The sequence below is a fragment of the Gossypium hirsutum genome, chromosome A10 (assembly GCF_007990345.1).
Source record: "Gossypium hirsutum isolate 1008001.06 chromosome A10, Gossypium_hirsutum_v2.1, whole genome shotgun sequence".
NCBI classification, from domain to species: domain Eukaryota; kingdom Viridiplantae; phylum Streptophyta; class Magnoliopsida; order Malvales; family Malvaceae; genus Gossypium; species Gossypium hirsutum.
This window is the reverse complement of record NC_053433.1, coordinates 18,373,058-18,390,640: the sequence shown is the minus strand read 5'-3', so window position 1 is coordinate 18,390,640 and position 17,583 is coordinate 18,373,058. Positions and strand designations below refer to the sequence as shown.

General features: G+C 32.7%; 1 protein-coding gene and 1 non-coding gene across 2 annotated transcripts; both read right to left on the bottom strand.

The window, feature by feature from the left end:
- Positions 1 to 7,426: 7,426 nt before the first annotated feature.
- Positions 7,427 to 7,533, bottom strand: LOC121209315 (small nucleolar RNA R71). The gene has a single exon (XR_005904433.1). It is a non-coding gene; the product is annotated as a small nucleolar RNA R71 (small nucleolar RNA).
- Positions 7,534 to 11,115: 3,582 nt separating this feature from the next.
- Positions 11,116 to 15,197, bottom strand: LOC121207951 (myb-like protein X). The gene is made up of 6 exons (XM_041078500.1): positions 15,178 to 15,197; positions 14,373 to 14,618; positions 13,266 to 13,336; positions 11,691 to 12,079; positions 11,514 to 11,552; positions 11,116 to 11,385 (listed from the first exon to the last, which is right to left on the bottom strand). The coding sequence occupies exons 1-6, from the start codon at positions 15,195 to 15,197 to the stop codon at positions 11,185 to 11,187; spliced, it is 966 nt and encodes a 321-aa protein (XP_040934434.1). The 3' UTR covers positions 11,116 to 11,184.
- Between the last annotated feature and the right edge of the window lie 2,386 nt (positions 15,198 to 17,583).

Genomic DNA, 17,583 nt, shown 5'->3' with positions numbered 1-17,583 from the left:
TTAAAGTTACCCCTGTCCTGCTGTCTGATAGTTCTGGCCCTTCTTCACTAAAAATTAATTATCTCCTCGTAAAAAATTTGAATGATGTTTCTGTTTGTTTCTATTGGAAATAGACTCATTAAGGATTCTAAAAATATAAATTTAAGCCCCTAAATATTTTTATCCAATTTGTTATGATTTTACAAAGTCAGAACAGGGGAACCCGAAATCATTCTGACCTTGTCTCACAAAATTCATCATATCTCATGATTTACAATTCTATTACTTACATAATTTATTCTATAAGAAACTAGACTTAATAAGATTTAATTTCATATTTTATTCATCCTATAATTAGATTTATACAATTTTTGATGATTTTTCAAATTTAGACTACTACTGCTGTCCAAAACTGTTTTAGTACAAGATATTAATTACCATGTTATTTACCATGTTAGAACATAGGACCTTATGTAAGAAAACTCTACTATAACATTATTTCCATACTTTGTCAATAATAACAAACTTAAAAACATATTGAAATCTTGATATACTTACCTTGTTCTATTGATACTAATCTTTAACTTGATTTTCTCTCTCCTCCAGCTTCTATTTCTTGAATCCAACTTGATATTCTAACTCCCCGTGGTCTCCTTAACATTTTTCTCTTTTAGTAGCTATGGAAATTCTTTTGATTTCTAGGTGAAAATGGTGAATTTTTGGTGGAAGGACCAAATTGTAAAGAAAAGAAAATTTCTTTCTTTTCCTTCTCTTCTAACGTTGGTTGCATGCATGGAAAAATGATATATATCTAATTAATTAATAATAAAATAATAATGAAATGATAATAAAATAATTAATAATATCTCATTAAAATAATATATATCTAATTAAATAATCATAAAATATCATCAACATCATCATTATTTTCTAGATTTCTCTCTCTTCCAATTGACCATTTTGCCCTTTATTATCTTTTAAAATTTCATCCTTGAGTCATCATTTAATTTGGTAAAATTACAATTTAGTCCCTCATAGTTCTTCACCTATTCAATTTGGTCCTAATTCATCCATTTTCCTTAGTTTCTAGATCATTCCACTCTTAAAATATTTACACTATTGGTCCTTCAAATTTTTTATATTTACACTTTAACCCCTCAAATTTTGAGTATTTACTCTTGTGCAATAAAACTTTTCTCACTTTTATAATTTAGTCATTTCTTGAATTAATATATCATAATATACTTCTCAATATTGACAGAACTCAAAATTTCCCTTTTTGTCACTTTATTTCCTTATTTTTCTATATCAAGGATAATATCTTATTATAAAAATTTTCAGGGTATTACACGTCAGCCACCTAATCACAAGCTAGAACCTCACCAACAACAAGTGATCTATTAGCAACTTTTTTGTGAACAAAGAAGAGGTTGAGCTCAACATGTTTGAATTTAGAGTGAAGAACATGATTGGCTGCGACAGCAACGGCATTAGAATTGTCACACCAAACAGTAAGTAGATCAGTAGAACATAGGTGTAGGTTTTGTAGCAATGAGAGTAACCAAGTAACATCACTGGTAACGGCATCCAAACTTCGGTACTCAGCCTCTGTAGTAGATCGAGACACTACTTGTTGCTTTTTGGATGACCATGAGACTGGTGTATGTCCAAAGTACACACAATACCCTGTCGTTGACCGACGATCGTCAACATCAAATCCCCAGTTGGCATCGACATAACCCACTAAGGACAGACTATTAGATGGACGAAAAACTAGCCCAAAATCAATAGTGCCATGTAAATACTGTAAAATTCATTTTAACGCAACCAGATGCACAGTAGTTGGAGCATACATGAATTGGCAAACTCGATTTATGGCATAGGCAATATTAGGTCGAGTTAATACTATATATTGTAAAGCACCAGCAAGACTCCTATATTCAGTAGGATCACTTAAACAATCTTCTTCATCCTTTGATAAAACAGATGAACTGATCATTGGTGTGTGAACACTTTTTGCATTAACCAAGCCACTTCTGTCAAGGAGTTCTCGAATATATTTGCGCTGATATAAATGGATACATCCAGTGGAGGATCGTGTAACTTCAAAACCGAGAAAGTAATGGAGGTCATCCATGTCTTTAAGATAAAATTCACTATGTAATTGTTGAACAAAGATATCAATGCTATATGATAGACTTCCAGTAACAACAATATCGTCCACATATACCAAGACATACAAAGTGGAGGCAGGTGTAACACGAACTAATAAAGAACCATCAGATTTAGATAAGACAAACCCAGCAGAAAAAAGGAAGAATTTCAGTTTATCGAACCAGGCACGAGGAGCTAGATGTAGTCCATATAAAGCTTTAGTCAGACGACACACCAAGTGCTTACTATAGGGACCATATTGAACATATCCTGGAGGTTGCTGCATAAACACCTCGCTAGTGAGATCTCCATTTAAAAGGGCATTAGTAACATCAACTTGATGAAGTTGCCAGCCCTTAGAGACAGCAACAGATAATATGGTTCGAATCGTAGTAGGTTTGACAACAGGACTGAACATCTCCTTAAAATCACAGCTAGAAATCTGGGTGTCGAAACCATTTTTCATTTGAAAGAAAAAAACAGAAATCGACGTTTTAAAACCAAAATGTGGAGTCGTCACCAATCTCTTTGTTTAAGTGTAATTGGGTCACCTACTAAAACGTTTTGTTTTACTTAAAACAATTTTGGTTCACGTAAAATTAAAAAAATGGGTTCGAGAGTCAGTTACGCATGAGGAAGGGTTGGCACCCTCATTACGCCCAAAAATTAGTACCATATTGATTCAATGCTATCCTTATATAAAAGATTTTAAAAAGGATCTTTCAAAGTATGGTTTTTTTTAAATGTTTGGGTAGTTCAAATCAGTCGTCAAAATTCTCTCGTTTCGAATATATGCAGCATCATATCTAGCACGATTGGACACGATCCTTTATACCTTCAAAAATACGATTGATTTTTAACTTTTAAAAACTCATGCATTAAAATTATAAAAGGATATCCAAATATTTAGTCCAATGAAAAAATCATACCCAGCACGGTAGGGCACGATTTCCCGAATTCCCAAATATTGGATATTGCCTAATTTTAAAATTTTTGCATAATAAGGAAAATTAGCTCAAAACACATTTATTCGTTTTAAAATATGGTGGAATATTTAATGTATTGTAACAAAACATTTGTATAAAAAAAGGGATTAATAAACCTGAGATAATATGCACACATAAAGTACAATAAACCATAATTAATAAGTCCAACAATTAAGTACAACTATTCTAAGTAAAATGTAACCAAATTCTTAATCATGAATGGACAACAATTGATATAACAAATAAAACAATGAATAAATAATATACAACAACAATAAATATGGCACAATATAAAACAATCTCCAAAACATGTACAAAATAAGATGGAAATTAGAAGTCAATGTGGTATAAGACAATTTCAAAATAGTAATAAATTAGTGAATGCATAATATATAATAGATGAATTGATGAGTTGATGAATTTGAAATAATTTGTATAAAAACTAGAGATATTTACAATCATTAAAATGAATATTGTAGAATGAAGACATTTGAATTAAATAACATGCAAAATGTAAAAAAAAACATTTGTTTAAAATAACAATTCACCCAATAAAAGAGAATTTAAATAATATATAAAATATGAATGGATAGTAAAACACATAATAAGATATAAGCCTAAGAACTAAATTATACACATAATGGATTTACAAAAATGTATATGTATATAAATTGATTTGGGAACAATTATTTGTAAAAATAGCATGAAATTAATAGTTATAAAATTAAATTAATTTTGCTATAAATTATATATGTAACAGATTTTAAAATATATATATATAATTATGTACACAAAGAAAAATTATATGTATAAAATACGTGAATTTAATAATATATATATAGGTCAAACATATGTACCAATATATGTACATGCATATATAATAATAATTTAAAAAATACATGAGATATGTAGGATTTTTCTATAAACAACAAAGATATATAATAAAATATAGGAATAAATTTAAAAGAAATTATATGTATAAAATAATATAAGATTAATATATACATGGAATAAAATTAATTTTATCATGAATTACATATATATAAATAATAATGTACAAAAACATTTATATAAAATATTATACAAAATGTTAAAATGATATGATATAAAAAAAATTGTACAATAATGACTTTAAAACAAAATACAATTATCAAAGGAGCTCAAAATATAAAAATAATTAAGCAAGAATTAAAAAATGTATGTGAAATGAATTTAAAAAAATTATGAAAAACCTTAATTGAAATAAAATCATAATATGTGAAATGAATTTAAAAAAATTATGAAAAACCTTAATTGAAATAAAATCATAATAAAAGGGATAATTTACAAATTCTGGAAATTAAACAGAGAACTAATGCGTAATGCGCGCAAAGGCCAAAGGACTAAAGCTGGAAATAATCCAGATCCCAAAACACAACATTGAAGCACGGACCAAATTGCAAATACACACAAATTACAGAGTCCAATTCAAAAAAAACGAAGTAAGACGCATAAGGCGCAATCGAAGACTTGTGCAAATGTGGAGGACCCAGCGCGCACATTCCCCGTTTTAAGCAAAAGGGCGTGGATCTGGCCTACTAATCGGGTCAATGTGCGGATCCTTACCCATTCAATGGCGCCATTTTTTTACAAAGGATTCAGTTCAGTCAGCATCATCATTAACAGTGGCTCTGAATTATTCAGCCCCGTTTTTTTATTTTATCAATTGGGGGCTTATTTAATCTCATCGGATCAATAATTTGAGGTATTACAGGTATCTGAGGAGGATTAGGCGGGGGTGGAGGTTTTTGAGCAGTTGAATTAGTAGTAATATATTGAGTGAACCACTCATTCATCATCTGGAAGAAGGCTTGCTTAGCCTCTCCCTCGTGGTTACTCGTAATCGGCCTAGAATCAGTCGACACTGCCCCTTGAGCAAGAGCTGGCGCATTACTTTCTACGTCATCTGCTATGGCTCAGTCGGGATCCATTTACTATACGAAAACACATTTTAATTGTCAGGAATCATTACACTATTGCAATTTATAAATATGGCATGTATAGCTAGACTAACATGCGCTACGTTAGTCATAGAACCAACTAAATCGTAGCTCTGATACCAACTAAATATAACATTTTTAACCCATATCCGTCACCAAACTAGGGTTAAGAGGCATTATCGGACAAACCAGAATATCTCACGACCATATAAAACATAAGTCATATTCGTATATATATTATTACTAATTAAATATTTAACATAAATCATACTGCATATACGAATAAATCATAAGATATACATATTTTTACCCCATCTTGACATATTTATGGATGATTTTTCCTTGGTTTTGTTGAATTCGATGCTCCTAATCCTTTAATTTCATGTTTTATACTCATGAGAGCTTAGGATAGCAAAAAGAGCAAGAAACGGGCCAAAAACAGACAAATTGGGCCTAAATCAGTGTTGCACACAGCCTAAGCACTTCCACACGGGTAATCCACACGCCCGTGTGTGACACACAGGTAGACTACACGCCTTATCGACTAAGAACCAACTCAGTATTGCACACGGCCTGAGCACCTTCACACGGGCGTGGCACACAGTCGTGTCCCTAGAGCCCAAACCTAGTTCTATTCGGAAAAAAGGCACTTTTGAGAGTTTTGAACCATTTTGAAGCCTATATAAACACCTTAGAAGAGGATGAGGGGGGACACATAAAGTTGGAGGCAAAAAATACTCGCGAATAGCCATCGGAATCACCTCGGAGCCAAGATCTACATCAAGACTGAAGATTTCCATCCAATTTCCTAGAAATTCTTTGTGTATTTTTTATGTTTTGTTGTTTTTCAAACTTTGAGATGTCTTCTATTATTATTATGAACTAAACTCCCTAAATACCTAAGGGAGATGAACCCTATGATGAATTTTATTACTATTTGAATTATATGATAAAGACTTATTCTTATTCTTAATTGTGAGTTCTAAATTCTTGTTTTAATATTCCAGTGTATTAATTCAGGTTTTGATGTACTTAATCAGTGGAGAAAAACTCTCTGTTTAAGAGTAAATCATCCATAATTAAGCAGAGTTAAATGCACTCCTAGAGATAGGACGGCATAAATCTGCCGGATTAGAGTCAAATCTAATAAAGGAATCCATAGATCGAGTTAATGCGACAATAGAGGTTTTAATTAGAAAGAGATTTCAATTAATCAACCTAGAGTCAGTTGTTTTTAGTCTAAAAATGGATAATAACATAAATCATGGATTTCTACGAAATAAGTCAAGTGAATAAATCATCAAGTCAAAGGTAATAAGTGAAGTCTAGGTGGATTCTTTCTTGGGTATTGTCTTCCCCATTAGTTTTTTCTAAAGTATTTTCCAACTTTCATCTCTGTTATAATCTTAGTTAAATTAGAAAATTAGTTTAGTTTAAAAACACACTTTAATTCTTAGGCTAGATAATAAAAACATAATAATTACTAGTACTTTTAGTCCTCGTGGATACGATATTTTCGATCTCACCACAACTATACTACTGTTCGATAGGTGCGCTTGACTTAAGTCAAATTTTTAGTTAGTTACACGACCATCAAGTTTTTGGCGTCGATGCCGGGGATTAAAATATTAAGAACGCTTAATTTTTATTACTTTAGCCATTTATTTTATTGTAATTTAACTTAATTTTAATTTTGTTTATATCACTAAATTTTCTTTTATTTACTTCTGGGAGGTTTTTATAGTTTATGACTAGAAGAAACCCGTCAGGACCTCTACTTTTTAATAGTGAGATCGAAAGCACAGCTCGCAGAAATCGAAGAGAAATAAGGCGAAGCCTACGATACATAGAAGAAGGACAAGAGGATGATATTCGAACCACAATCGAGGAGATAGCTGATAATCAAAATAATCAGTTACCTCCTATGGCTATTGCAGACCCAATAAATCCAAATCCTTCTCCTCGTACTATGTATGATTATGCTAAACCTAGTTTAACAGGAGCTGAATCGAGTATAGTTAGACCTGCTATTGCTGTAAATAATTTTAAACTGAAACCTAACACGATTCAAATGATACAACAGTTTGCTCAGTTTGATGGTTTACAGGATAAGGATCTAAACACTCATTTAGCAAACTTTCTGGAATTCTGCGACACCTTTAAGATCAATGGCATTTCTGATGATCCATTCGCCTTCGGTTATTTACCTTTTTATTGAGGAATAAGGCTAAACAGTGGTTGAACTCGTTACCACGAGGATCAATCATCGCTTGGGAACAAATGACCGAAAAGTTTTTGCTTAAATATTTCCCGCCGGCTAAAACAACTAAACTAAGGAATGATATTTCTTTTTTTGTGCAGATGAATTTAGAAACACTCTATGATGCATGAGAGGGATACAAGGATCTATTGAGAATGTTCCCTCACCATGGGTTACCACTTTGGCTACAGGTTCAAACTTTTCACAATAGCCTAAATCCTTCGACTACACAGATGATTGACGCAGCTGCTGGTGGGACTATTAATAATAAGACACCTGAAGAGGCCTATGAATTTATAAAAGAGATGTCATTGAATAATTATCAGTGGCAAGTCATGAGGACAAAGCCAACGAAAACGGCCGGCGTGTTTAACGTCGATTCGGTTAGTATGCTCTCTAATCAGGTAGAACTTTTGAATAAAAAAATTGATGGTTTACTTAGTTCTTCATAGGTTCATCCAGTAATACAGTGTGATGCAAGTGGAGGTGGAACAAGCAATTTAGAATACCCACCCTATGGCCACAAAATGGAGAATGAACAAATGAATTATATGGGTAATAATCCTCGACATCAAAATAATCCTTATAGTAATACTTACAATACAGGTTAGAGGAACCACCCAAATTTCTCATGGGGAGGCCAAGGGAATCAGAGACCACCATCCCCTCCAGGCTTCCAACAACAACCTTACTAGCAAGAGAAAAAACCGAAACTTGAGGAGATGATGACAATTTATTTCAGTAGCAGAAACTCATTTTTAGAACACTGAAACTACACTTAAAAATCAGCAAGCATCGGTTCAAGGGCTCGAGAATCGAATTGGACAGTTGGCTAAAATGATTTCAGAGAGACCACTAGGAAGTATTCCTAGTAACACTGAACCCAATCCAAAAGAACATGTGAAAATAGTTACATTAAGGAATGGGAAAGTGTTAGCTGGATTTGAAAAGAAGCCACCACAAGAAGCTGACAGAACTGAAGTAGAGGAGGGAAAACCCGAAAACAATGACAATCTAATGCCAAAGGAATACAAACCACCAATCCCATATCCAGCAAAGTTGAAGAAAGACTGCATGGATGCACAATTCAGTAAATTTTTTGAACTTTTTAAACAACTGCATATTAACTTACCTTTTGTTGAAGCTATATCGCATATGCCTACATATGAAAAATTTTTAAAGGAGCTTCTAACAAATAAAAGGAAGTTTGAAGACTTATCTACAGTGGAACTTAACGAGGAGTGCTCGGCCATACTCCAAATAAACTGCCAACCAAACTGAAAGATCCAAGAAGCTTTACTATTCCCTACTTAATTGGTAGTTTGAATGTTGATAAGGCACTAGCTGATTTAGGCGCTAGCATTAATCTGATGTCGTATAAAATGTTTAAACAACTTGGTTTTGGGGAACCTAAATCCACTAGGATGAGTATTCAACTAGCTGATAGATTTGTTAAATATTCTAGGAGTATTATAGAGGATGTACTTATAAAAGTAGATAAATTTATATTCCCTGTTGATTTCGTTGTGCTTGACATGGATGAAGATGTTGAAGTGCCTTTAATCTTAGGTCATCCATTTTTAGCCACCGCTAGGGCTATTATTGATGTAGGTGATGGTAAACTTGTGCTTAAAGTAGGTGACGAAGAGATTATTTTTAAAATTTATGATGCCATGAGATTTTCTAGGAAACAGGATGATTCATGTTATTTTATTGACTCTTTGATCATGCTACTCAAGATTCTTTTCAGGAAATCGTACATAAGAATACGTTGGAACTGTGTCTTACTCAAGGAGAGGAGGTAGATGATGATCATTTTGAGATAGGTAAGATAAAAGCTGAACTAAATTCCAATAAGCCCTTCCCAAGACAAGCAGAATATGAGGGTATTAAGGCAAACGATGAAATTAAGCAAAAACCCTCTATTGAAGAACCTCCTAAATTGGAACTTAAACAATTGCCAAATCACTTGGAATACGCATTCCTTGGAAATAAATCTACATTACCAGTGATTATTGCTTCTAACTTGTAAACCAATGAGAAAGATGAATTACTCTAAGTATTAAGAGAGCATAAAAAGGCCATAGCTTGGAAAATTTCTGACATTAAAGGGATCAGCCCTTCTTTTTGCACCCAAAAAATTTTAATGGAAGATGAATATAAGCCATGTGTGCAAGCTCAAAGACGACTGAACCCTAACATGAAAAAAGTTGTTAAAGCTGAGGTAATTAAACTCCTAGATGTTGGAATTATTTATCCTATTTCTGATAGTTCTTGGGTAAGTCCAATACAAGTTGTTCCTAAGAAAAGTGGCATGACTGTTGTAACCAATGAGGAGAATGAATTAATCCCAACAAAGACAGTCACAGGTTGAAGAGTTTGCATTAACTATAAGAAGCTGAATGATGCCACATGAAAAGATCACTTCCCCCTGCCATTCATTGACCAAATGTTGGAAAGATTATCATGGCACATGTACTACTGCTTTTTAGACGGACTCTCTGGTTATTTTCAAATCCCAATAGTTCTTGAAGATCAAGTAAATACGAAATTTACATGTCCATACGATACGTTTGCTTATCGTAGAATGCTTTTTGGATTATGCAATGCTCCTACTACTTTTTAGCGCTACATGATGGCCATTTTTGACGAATTCGTAGAAGACATCATGGAGGTATTTATGGATGACTTCTCAGTATTCAATAACTCTTTCCATCTTTGCCCTAAAAATTTAAAACGAGTTCTAATAAAATGTGAGGAAACAAACCTTGTACTTAACTGGGAAAAATGTCACTTTATGGTTCAAGAAGGTATTGTGTTAGGACATAAAATCTCTAGTAAAGGGGTTGATGTTGATAAATCTAAAATTGAAACCATTGAAAAGCTACCTCCCCTAATTCAGTTAAGGCTATTAGAAGCTTTTTAGAACATGCTAGGTTTTATAGAAAATTTATTAAAGACTTTTCTAAAATAGTTAAGCCTTTGACTAAATTACTAGAAAAAGATGTGCCCTTTAATGTCGATCAAGAATGTTTAGAAGCGTTTAATACTTTAAAGGATAAATTGATTAATGCTCCAATTATAATCACACCTGATTGGAATTTACCTTTCGAACTAATATGCGATGCGAGTGATTTTGTAGTAGGTGCAGTTTTGACAGCAAACATTACAGCAAAACTGACTTTTAGCGGCGTTTTTTAGACCTTTAGCGACACTTTTAAGTGCCACTAAAACTATTTGCAGCGTTTTTCCAAGCGCCGCTAAAACCGCCTAGTACGCAAAGATTTAAGGTCATTTCTTCAATTTGCTCTCCATTTCTAAGTTCGTAGCCTTCACAGTAGCTTCGTCGATGTTACCTACCAAATAAAAGGCGGCGCTTTTCACACAAACGCCGCTAAAGGCCGCTAAAGATCATGACCTTTAGCGGCGCTTTTCCCAAAAACATCACTAAAGATCATGACCTTTAGCGGCGCTTTTCCCACAAATACCGCTAAAGGTCATGAAATTCAAAAAAAAATTATAAAATGTTATAAAAGTCGTGAAAAATATAAAAAATTTAAAATTCATTATCAAAATATTGAATGATATAAATATAAAAATTTTCTATTAATATTTTAACTTTAAAACTAAATACAAAAATTAATGAATTTAGAATTTAGAATTTAAAATAATAAATTAATAACACAATTAAAATCCAAAAGTTAGAACTCAAGTTATCTTAAATATTAAAATAAAAATAAAAATTTAGAATCAAAACTAAAATAAATAATAAAAACTAGATTAAATATAAAAATATCAATAAAATAAGACATTATAATGAAGTTACTTAAATGAAATAAGGAAATGCATTAGATTTGGCGACCTTTTCTCTCCAGCCTTTCTGACGAGCTATTATTTCCCAAATTGCTGTTAATTTCATTTGAGCCGATAGTGCTTCTTCAACTTTCTCCCTTACTTCTTCGCACGTGTCCATACCCGAATTGCATTTGTCCGCTTCCTTTTGATATTGTGCTGCTAACTTCTTAGCCTCGAGTAAAAAAAAACATTTATGTAAAAAATTATAACAATTAAGCATTAGTGACATCCAATTAAGCAAGTATGAATATAATAGAAATTTGTGATAACAAAAAGAAAAAGATAACATTTATATCTCACTTGCAGATGAGGGACCGCCAATTCCAGTATAGATGAGTCCTAATGATCTCCAGTCAGGCAAACTAAAAAGAATGAGAATTAATGACATAATGATAGGCCTAATAATTATCTTAAAAGTATGACAATTAATGGCTACCATGCTATACATCTAACTGAAATTAATAACTTTTCACTCACTCTTTTTGCTTTTAATTCATCGGTAAGCTTAAACCTGGCTTTATTCCACTTTCGTATCTCTTTATCAGCCTGATCAAGTTTGGCTTTTATAGCCGGATCTTCGTAGAAGCGATACCTAATAAAATGAAAAGAGTGGATCTGCTTAGGTGTAGGCCACTCATTGACCACATCCTTCGGAAAGTGGGGATCAAATGCACCATTCTCTTCTTCCTTATCTGGTTCCTCACTATGTGAATCAACTTCAATGGGGTTATTATAAACTGGATCCTTATCCAGTTTCCCATTTTCATGAAGAAATGATTTGTCTACTTCAGTCACTTTGTCAATAGACAATTGTGCCAGGTCTGAGTCAACAACCTCAACACCTATTAAACACAAAATTGAGCAACCTGAAAACATCCAAAAGCAAAGATTATGATACCATGTCATATAACAACAAATATAAATATAAAAATTATTTCATTCATAAAATAAAAATTTTAAAACCAGACACCTGATAGACATGTATAAAACAATATATATTAAAAATAAATAATTTTTAAAGAACAGTGTAGCCAATACAATTTGAAATGGTGCAATCTAAAGCCATTCCTTTAGCTAGTATTCTCATTAATCAGATCAAAAGGGTGAACAAACAGGAGAATTGCAAAAATAGATGTACATATTCTAAATAAATGATCAACTATAACGGAAAAAACCAATAATCAGATAAAATCCAGATCAAAAACTAAATTATAAGTACATTAGCTCATGCTACAACAAAAGATCAAGCGTTTATCCATCAAGATAATTAACATGCAAAATCATATGAAACTAATAGAAAAGAAAAAAAAAACCCAGAAATTTACAAACATGAGATAAAATGAAAAACAAAAAACCCTGAAACAAAAACATGAGAAATGAAAGAAAAACTATATGATTAACCTTTTAGAAAGATTATTAAGAGATGAAAGACCCTTTTTGTGGAGTAAAAGGGTGTAAAGAAAATATAGAAGAGAGTTTGGAAATAAAGGAGAAATGGGGTCAAATCTCAGTTTTGTTTCTCTCCAATTTCAGTTCTTCTTCATCACTAGAAAGAGAAACGTACAAAAAGGAAGGAATTTCTGAAAGGGAAAGATTTTAGCTTTATATTAATGCTTGTCTTCTAGAGAGAGAATTCAACAGATTGAACTTTTTTAAGGTAATTCAAAAATAACAAATTGATTATGATTTTAAATACTGATTAGTATTTTTTTTAAATATAAAAAAAAATATTTTATACAATGGAACTGGTTGGTCTTAAAAAATAAGGGCATAAATTTTCAGCAGCAGGATCAAGGTTCACAATATGTATTGACCGTCCAAGGGTTTCACAATGCTGGCATAGACTAAAGCAGTAGGTTGACTGGCTCCAAAAACACGGATACTCACTTTAGGACGCAATTATACATCATGATGTAAATAAAAACTCATTTACTAAGCAGACCAAAAACAAACGATGATTTTATTTCCCCATTCTACAAAAGACACTGGAAAATACAGGGAAGATAGACCCCATCTCAAGCCTTAAACAGAATAATCGATAGACTAGCACACCTTTCCACTGCCTGCAGGACCAATAACCAGTTGTGCATATCCCATTACAGCGTTCCACACCAGTCAAATTGCTTTACTGACTCAGAATGAACAGATTGAATTGAAGATGCGCAAAGACGCCATAACCGCGACAGTAATATATGCAGCACACCACACACCGACAGCAAACAACAAATTCAAGAAACTAGAGTGGCCCATACACAATGGCAATAAAGATACTCAAACATCAACTAACCTGATTTGTCAATATCAAAGAACAAAAAAAACGGAATTAAATGTTATTTACATTATGCATAAAACAGGGAAAAATGCCATCCTCAGCTTTCAGTATCGATAGAAATGTTGATAAAACAACTTAAACATAAACTCAATAGAGGAAATAAGCAGATGAGAATGCTGTAGTGAGTACTTAAACACTGATCGATACAAATGAAACCAGCTTTATCCAGTTTTATTGTATGAATACTAAGCCAACAAATAATTATTTAAAAAAAAACCCAAAAAAATGAAGTGTAAATTAACGTCATATTAGACAACCCATTATTAAGAAAGAAAAACAGAAACAAATTTGGACTAAATTTCTTCAGATAGGAATTTTGATCATCCAAAGAACAGTAACATAATCGAAAGAAGCAAACATGCAAATAGTTTCTCATAAAAAGAACCCCAAATTAAAAAAAAACGAAAAGGAGCTATTATTAGGATCAAAATCATTAGATTACATGACTATTCCAAATTCTCAATGCAACCAGAAAGAAGTTAACCAAGCAGCAAAGGAGACCCACCTATTCTGGCTGCCTTCCAAAAGAAACCATGAAACCTGTCAAACAAGCGTATTACACCAAATTAGCTCCAATTCTCAACACTTCCTACCAATAATTTCTGATTCCAAAGTAGAAGCTATAAATACTAGAAACAAAAACGTTAATATAACCAGTTTAGATACCAAAGAGAAAAGACAAAGAGGGCCAAGATTAACTGGAGTTATGCAACTTTAATTAATCCCATCGTTAATTAATCCCATCGTTAACTGGAGCTATGGTATAACATAGAGGACCAGAGCAAGTAAAAGGAGAATGAAAGCAACTCTTTGATCAATGGCAGTACTATCGTTGGACGGAAGTGGTGCAGGCGATGAACCCATCTTCACTACTAGGCGTCACTGGCTCTTTCTTCTCAGCCGAATCTCGACCAGATTTCCTAGAACTCCCCTTTCTACTACTACCTTTGACCTTTTTAGTCCCTTCATCTTCACTCTCTTCTTCTTCCTCCTCCCCCGTCTTCTCTTCCTCTTCTTCTTCTTCTTTTTCCTCGTTCTCCTTCTCTTCAATATCTATTTGTTTCTCCAAAACCCTAACAGATCGATAGAAAAGGAGTAGCTATGGTGGGTGAATTCAAATTTTGAGAGTAAAAGGAGTATTTAGGGATTTGATTAATGAGCGGGTAAACAAATTGGATGAGCGGGATTTTGCTTTTTTTTTTATAAAAAATAATGGCCTTTTGTGGCGCTTTTTAAAAAAAAACGCCAGTAATTCTTTAATTTTTTGCGGCATTTCCACTAAAAACGCTACTATTGTTCAATTTTAATTTTTTTATTTTTAACATATTTTTTTCTATTTTTTCTTTCAAAATTTTTGTGTTGAGATTATCATTTTTTAGATTTTTTTAAATTTTGAATATTAAACTTTTTAACTGAAATATGGACTAAAATTTTAAATTTTAAATATTAAATGTTTAAGTTTTTTATTCTTGATTTAATCATAGAGATTTTAAAAAATAAATACATTAATATATTTTTATATTGAATAAATATAAATATTTATGTATGCAATATATAAATATAAAATGATGTTATATCAATAATTGTGTTAATAATTTATAAGAACTAGATTAAATTAAAGTTCATATATACAATTGCACCCTGATCCCCATATTTATCCCTAAACACTAAAAACTAAACCTTAAATCATAAGTCTTAAACCATAAACCATAAACTCTAAACTCTAAATATAATTAACTCAATATTTTAAAATTAATACTCTTTTTTATAATTTTATAATAAAATATTTATCATATAAATTAAAAAATACTAATTAATTTAAACCCTAAATTCCTAATCCCTAAACTGTAAATCCTAAAACATAAACCCTAAATCATGAACCCTTAACACCTAACCCCTAACTCCTAACCCCTAACACCTAACACCTAAATCTTAAACCCCAACCCTTAAACCACACTTAAACCATAATCCCTAAACCTTAAAATAGTAACTCATAAACATTAAACCATTAACCATATACCATAAACCCTAAACTATAATGCTAATCAATTCAATATTTTAAATTAATACAATCTCTTTTACAATTATATAAGAAAATATTTAACATATAAATTAAAAAATAATTTGTCATATACCAAAAATAATTACGGGGTATTGACTAGAAGGCCGGTGGGAGGGGTGAATCTTGGGGAATTCAAATCGGGGAAAAATCGTTAGGGATTTGGGATGTCGAATTCAGGAATGGGTGATAATACTTTAGGGATTTAGGATGAGGAAAAAGGAGGAAATAGAAATGGGAAAAAACGGGAAAAATGATAGATGGGATTACGGGATATTGACAGGAAGGCTGGTGGGAGGGGTGAATCTTGGCGGTGGGAGGGTTTAGGGTTTTAGGGGATATAATTTAGTGTTTAGGGTTTTTAAGGTTTAAAGGTTTACTCGTTTAAGGGTTATAGATTAGTGTTTATGATATTTTTGGGGTTTAAGATTTTAGGGGTTATATGACTTTAAGCGGCATTTTACAAAAAATGCCGCTAATGATCTAGTTTTTAGCGGCGTTTTACAAAAAGCGCCGCTAATGCTATGGTTTTTAGCGGCGTTTTACAAAAAGCGCCGCTAATGCTCTGGTTTTTAGCGGCGTTTTACAAAAAGCGCCGCTAATGCTCTGGTTTTTAGCGACGTTTTACCAAAAGCGCCGCTAGTGCTCTGGTTTTTAGCGGCGTTTTACCAAAATAGCCGCTATTTCTCTATTTTTAGCGGTGTTTTAACAAAAAAATGCCGGTATTGCTCCGTTTTTAGCGGCGTTTTTGGTAAAACGCCACTATTGCTCTGTGTTTTACAATTTTTGCGACATTTTTTGATTAAACGCCGCTAAAACCCTATTTTCCTGTAGTGAAAGAGACAAGCATTTTCAACCTATCTATTATGCTAGCAAAACTTTGACAGCCGCACAAGAAAACTACACCACCACGGAGAAAGAGCTGCTAGCTGTGGTTTTTGCATTCGATAAATTTAGGTCATATCTAATATTGTCTAGAGTTGTTGTTTATACTGACCATTCTACTCTTCGCTACCTTTTAACTAAGACTGATGCAAGACCTCGACTCATTCGATAGATTCTGTTATTGCAGGAATTTGACTTGGAGATTCAGGATAAGAAAGGAGCTGAAAATCTCGCGGCTGATCATCTTTCTAGGCTTGAAAATTCAAGTACCAAAGAGCTAGATGAAGTTGAAATAAATGATTCATTTCTTGAAGAACAATTCTTTGCTATATCTTATTCTGAAGTACCTTGGTTTGCAGACATTACGAATTTTTTAGCCGCTAAAGTTATCCAAAAAGGGTTGACACATCAGCAAAAGAAGCGATTCTTTACTGATGTGAAAAACTACTTTTGGGAAGACCTTTTTCTTTTCCGTATATGTGCATATCAAGTCATTAGGAGATGCGTTACAAGGTCAGAAGCATTTAAAATATTGGAGTATTTCCACTCAGGATTGACTGGGGGACATTACAGTGGAAATAAGACCGCACATAAAACACTCGAATCAGGTTTTTATTGGCCTACACTATTCAAAGACGCCAACAGGTATGTTGCTAATTGCGATAAATTCCAACGAACAGGTAATATCTCTAAACGTGACGAAATGCCCCAAACGTACATGCTTTCATGTGAAATATTTGACGTTTGGGGTATCGACTTTATGAGTCCATTCCCTAGTTCATTTGGGAATAAATACATCTTAGTAGCCATCGATTATATGTCCAAATGGGTGGAAGCCCAAGCTTTACCTACTAATGATGTTAGAGTGGTAGTACGATTCCTTAAGAAACTCTTCTCTCGATTTGGAACACCTAGAGAAATTATCAGTGATAGAGGTACTCATTTTTGTAATGCCCAATTTGATAAGACCCTTATGAAATACGGAGTTCACCATAGAACAGCTACACCTTACCATCCTCAAACTAGTGGACAAGTCGAAGTAGCCAACTGAGAACTTAAAAGTATCCTAGAAAAGACAGTAGAATCAAATAGGA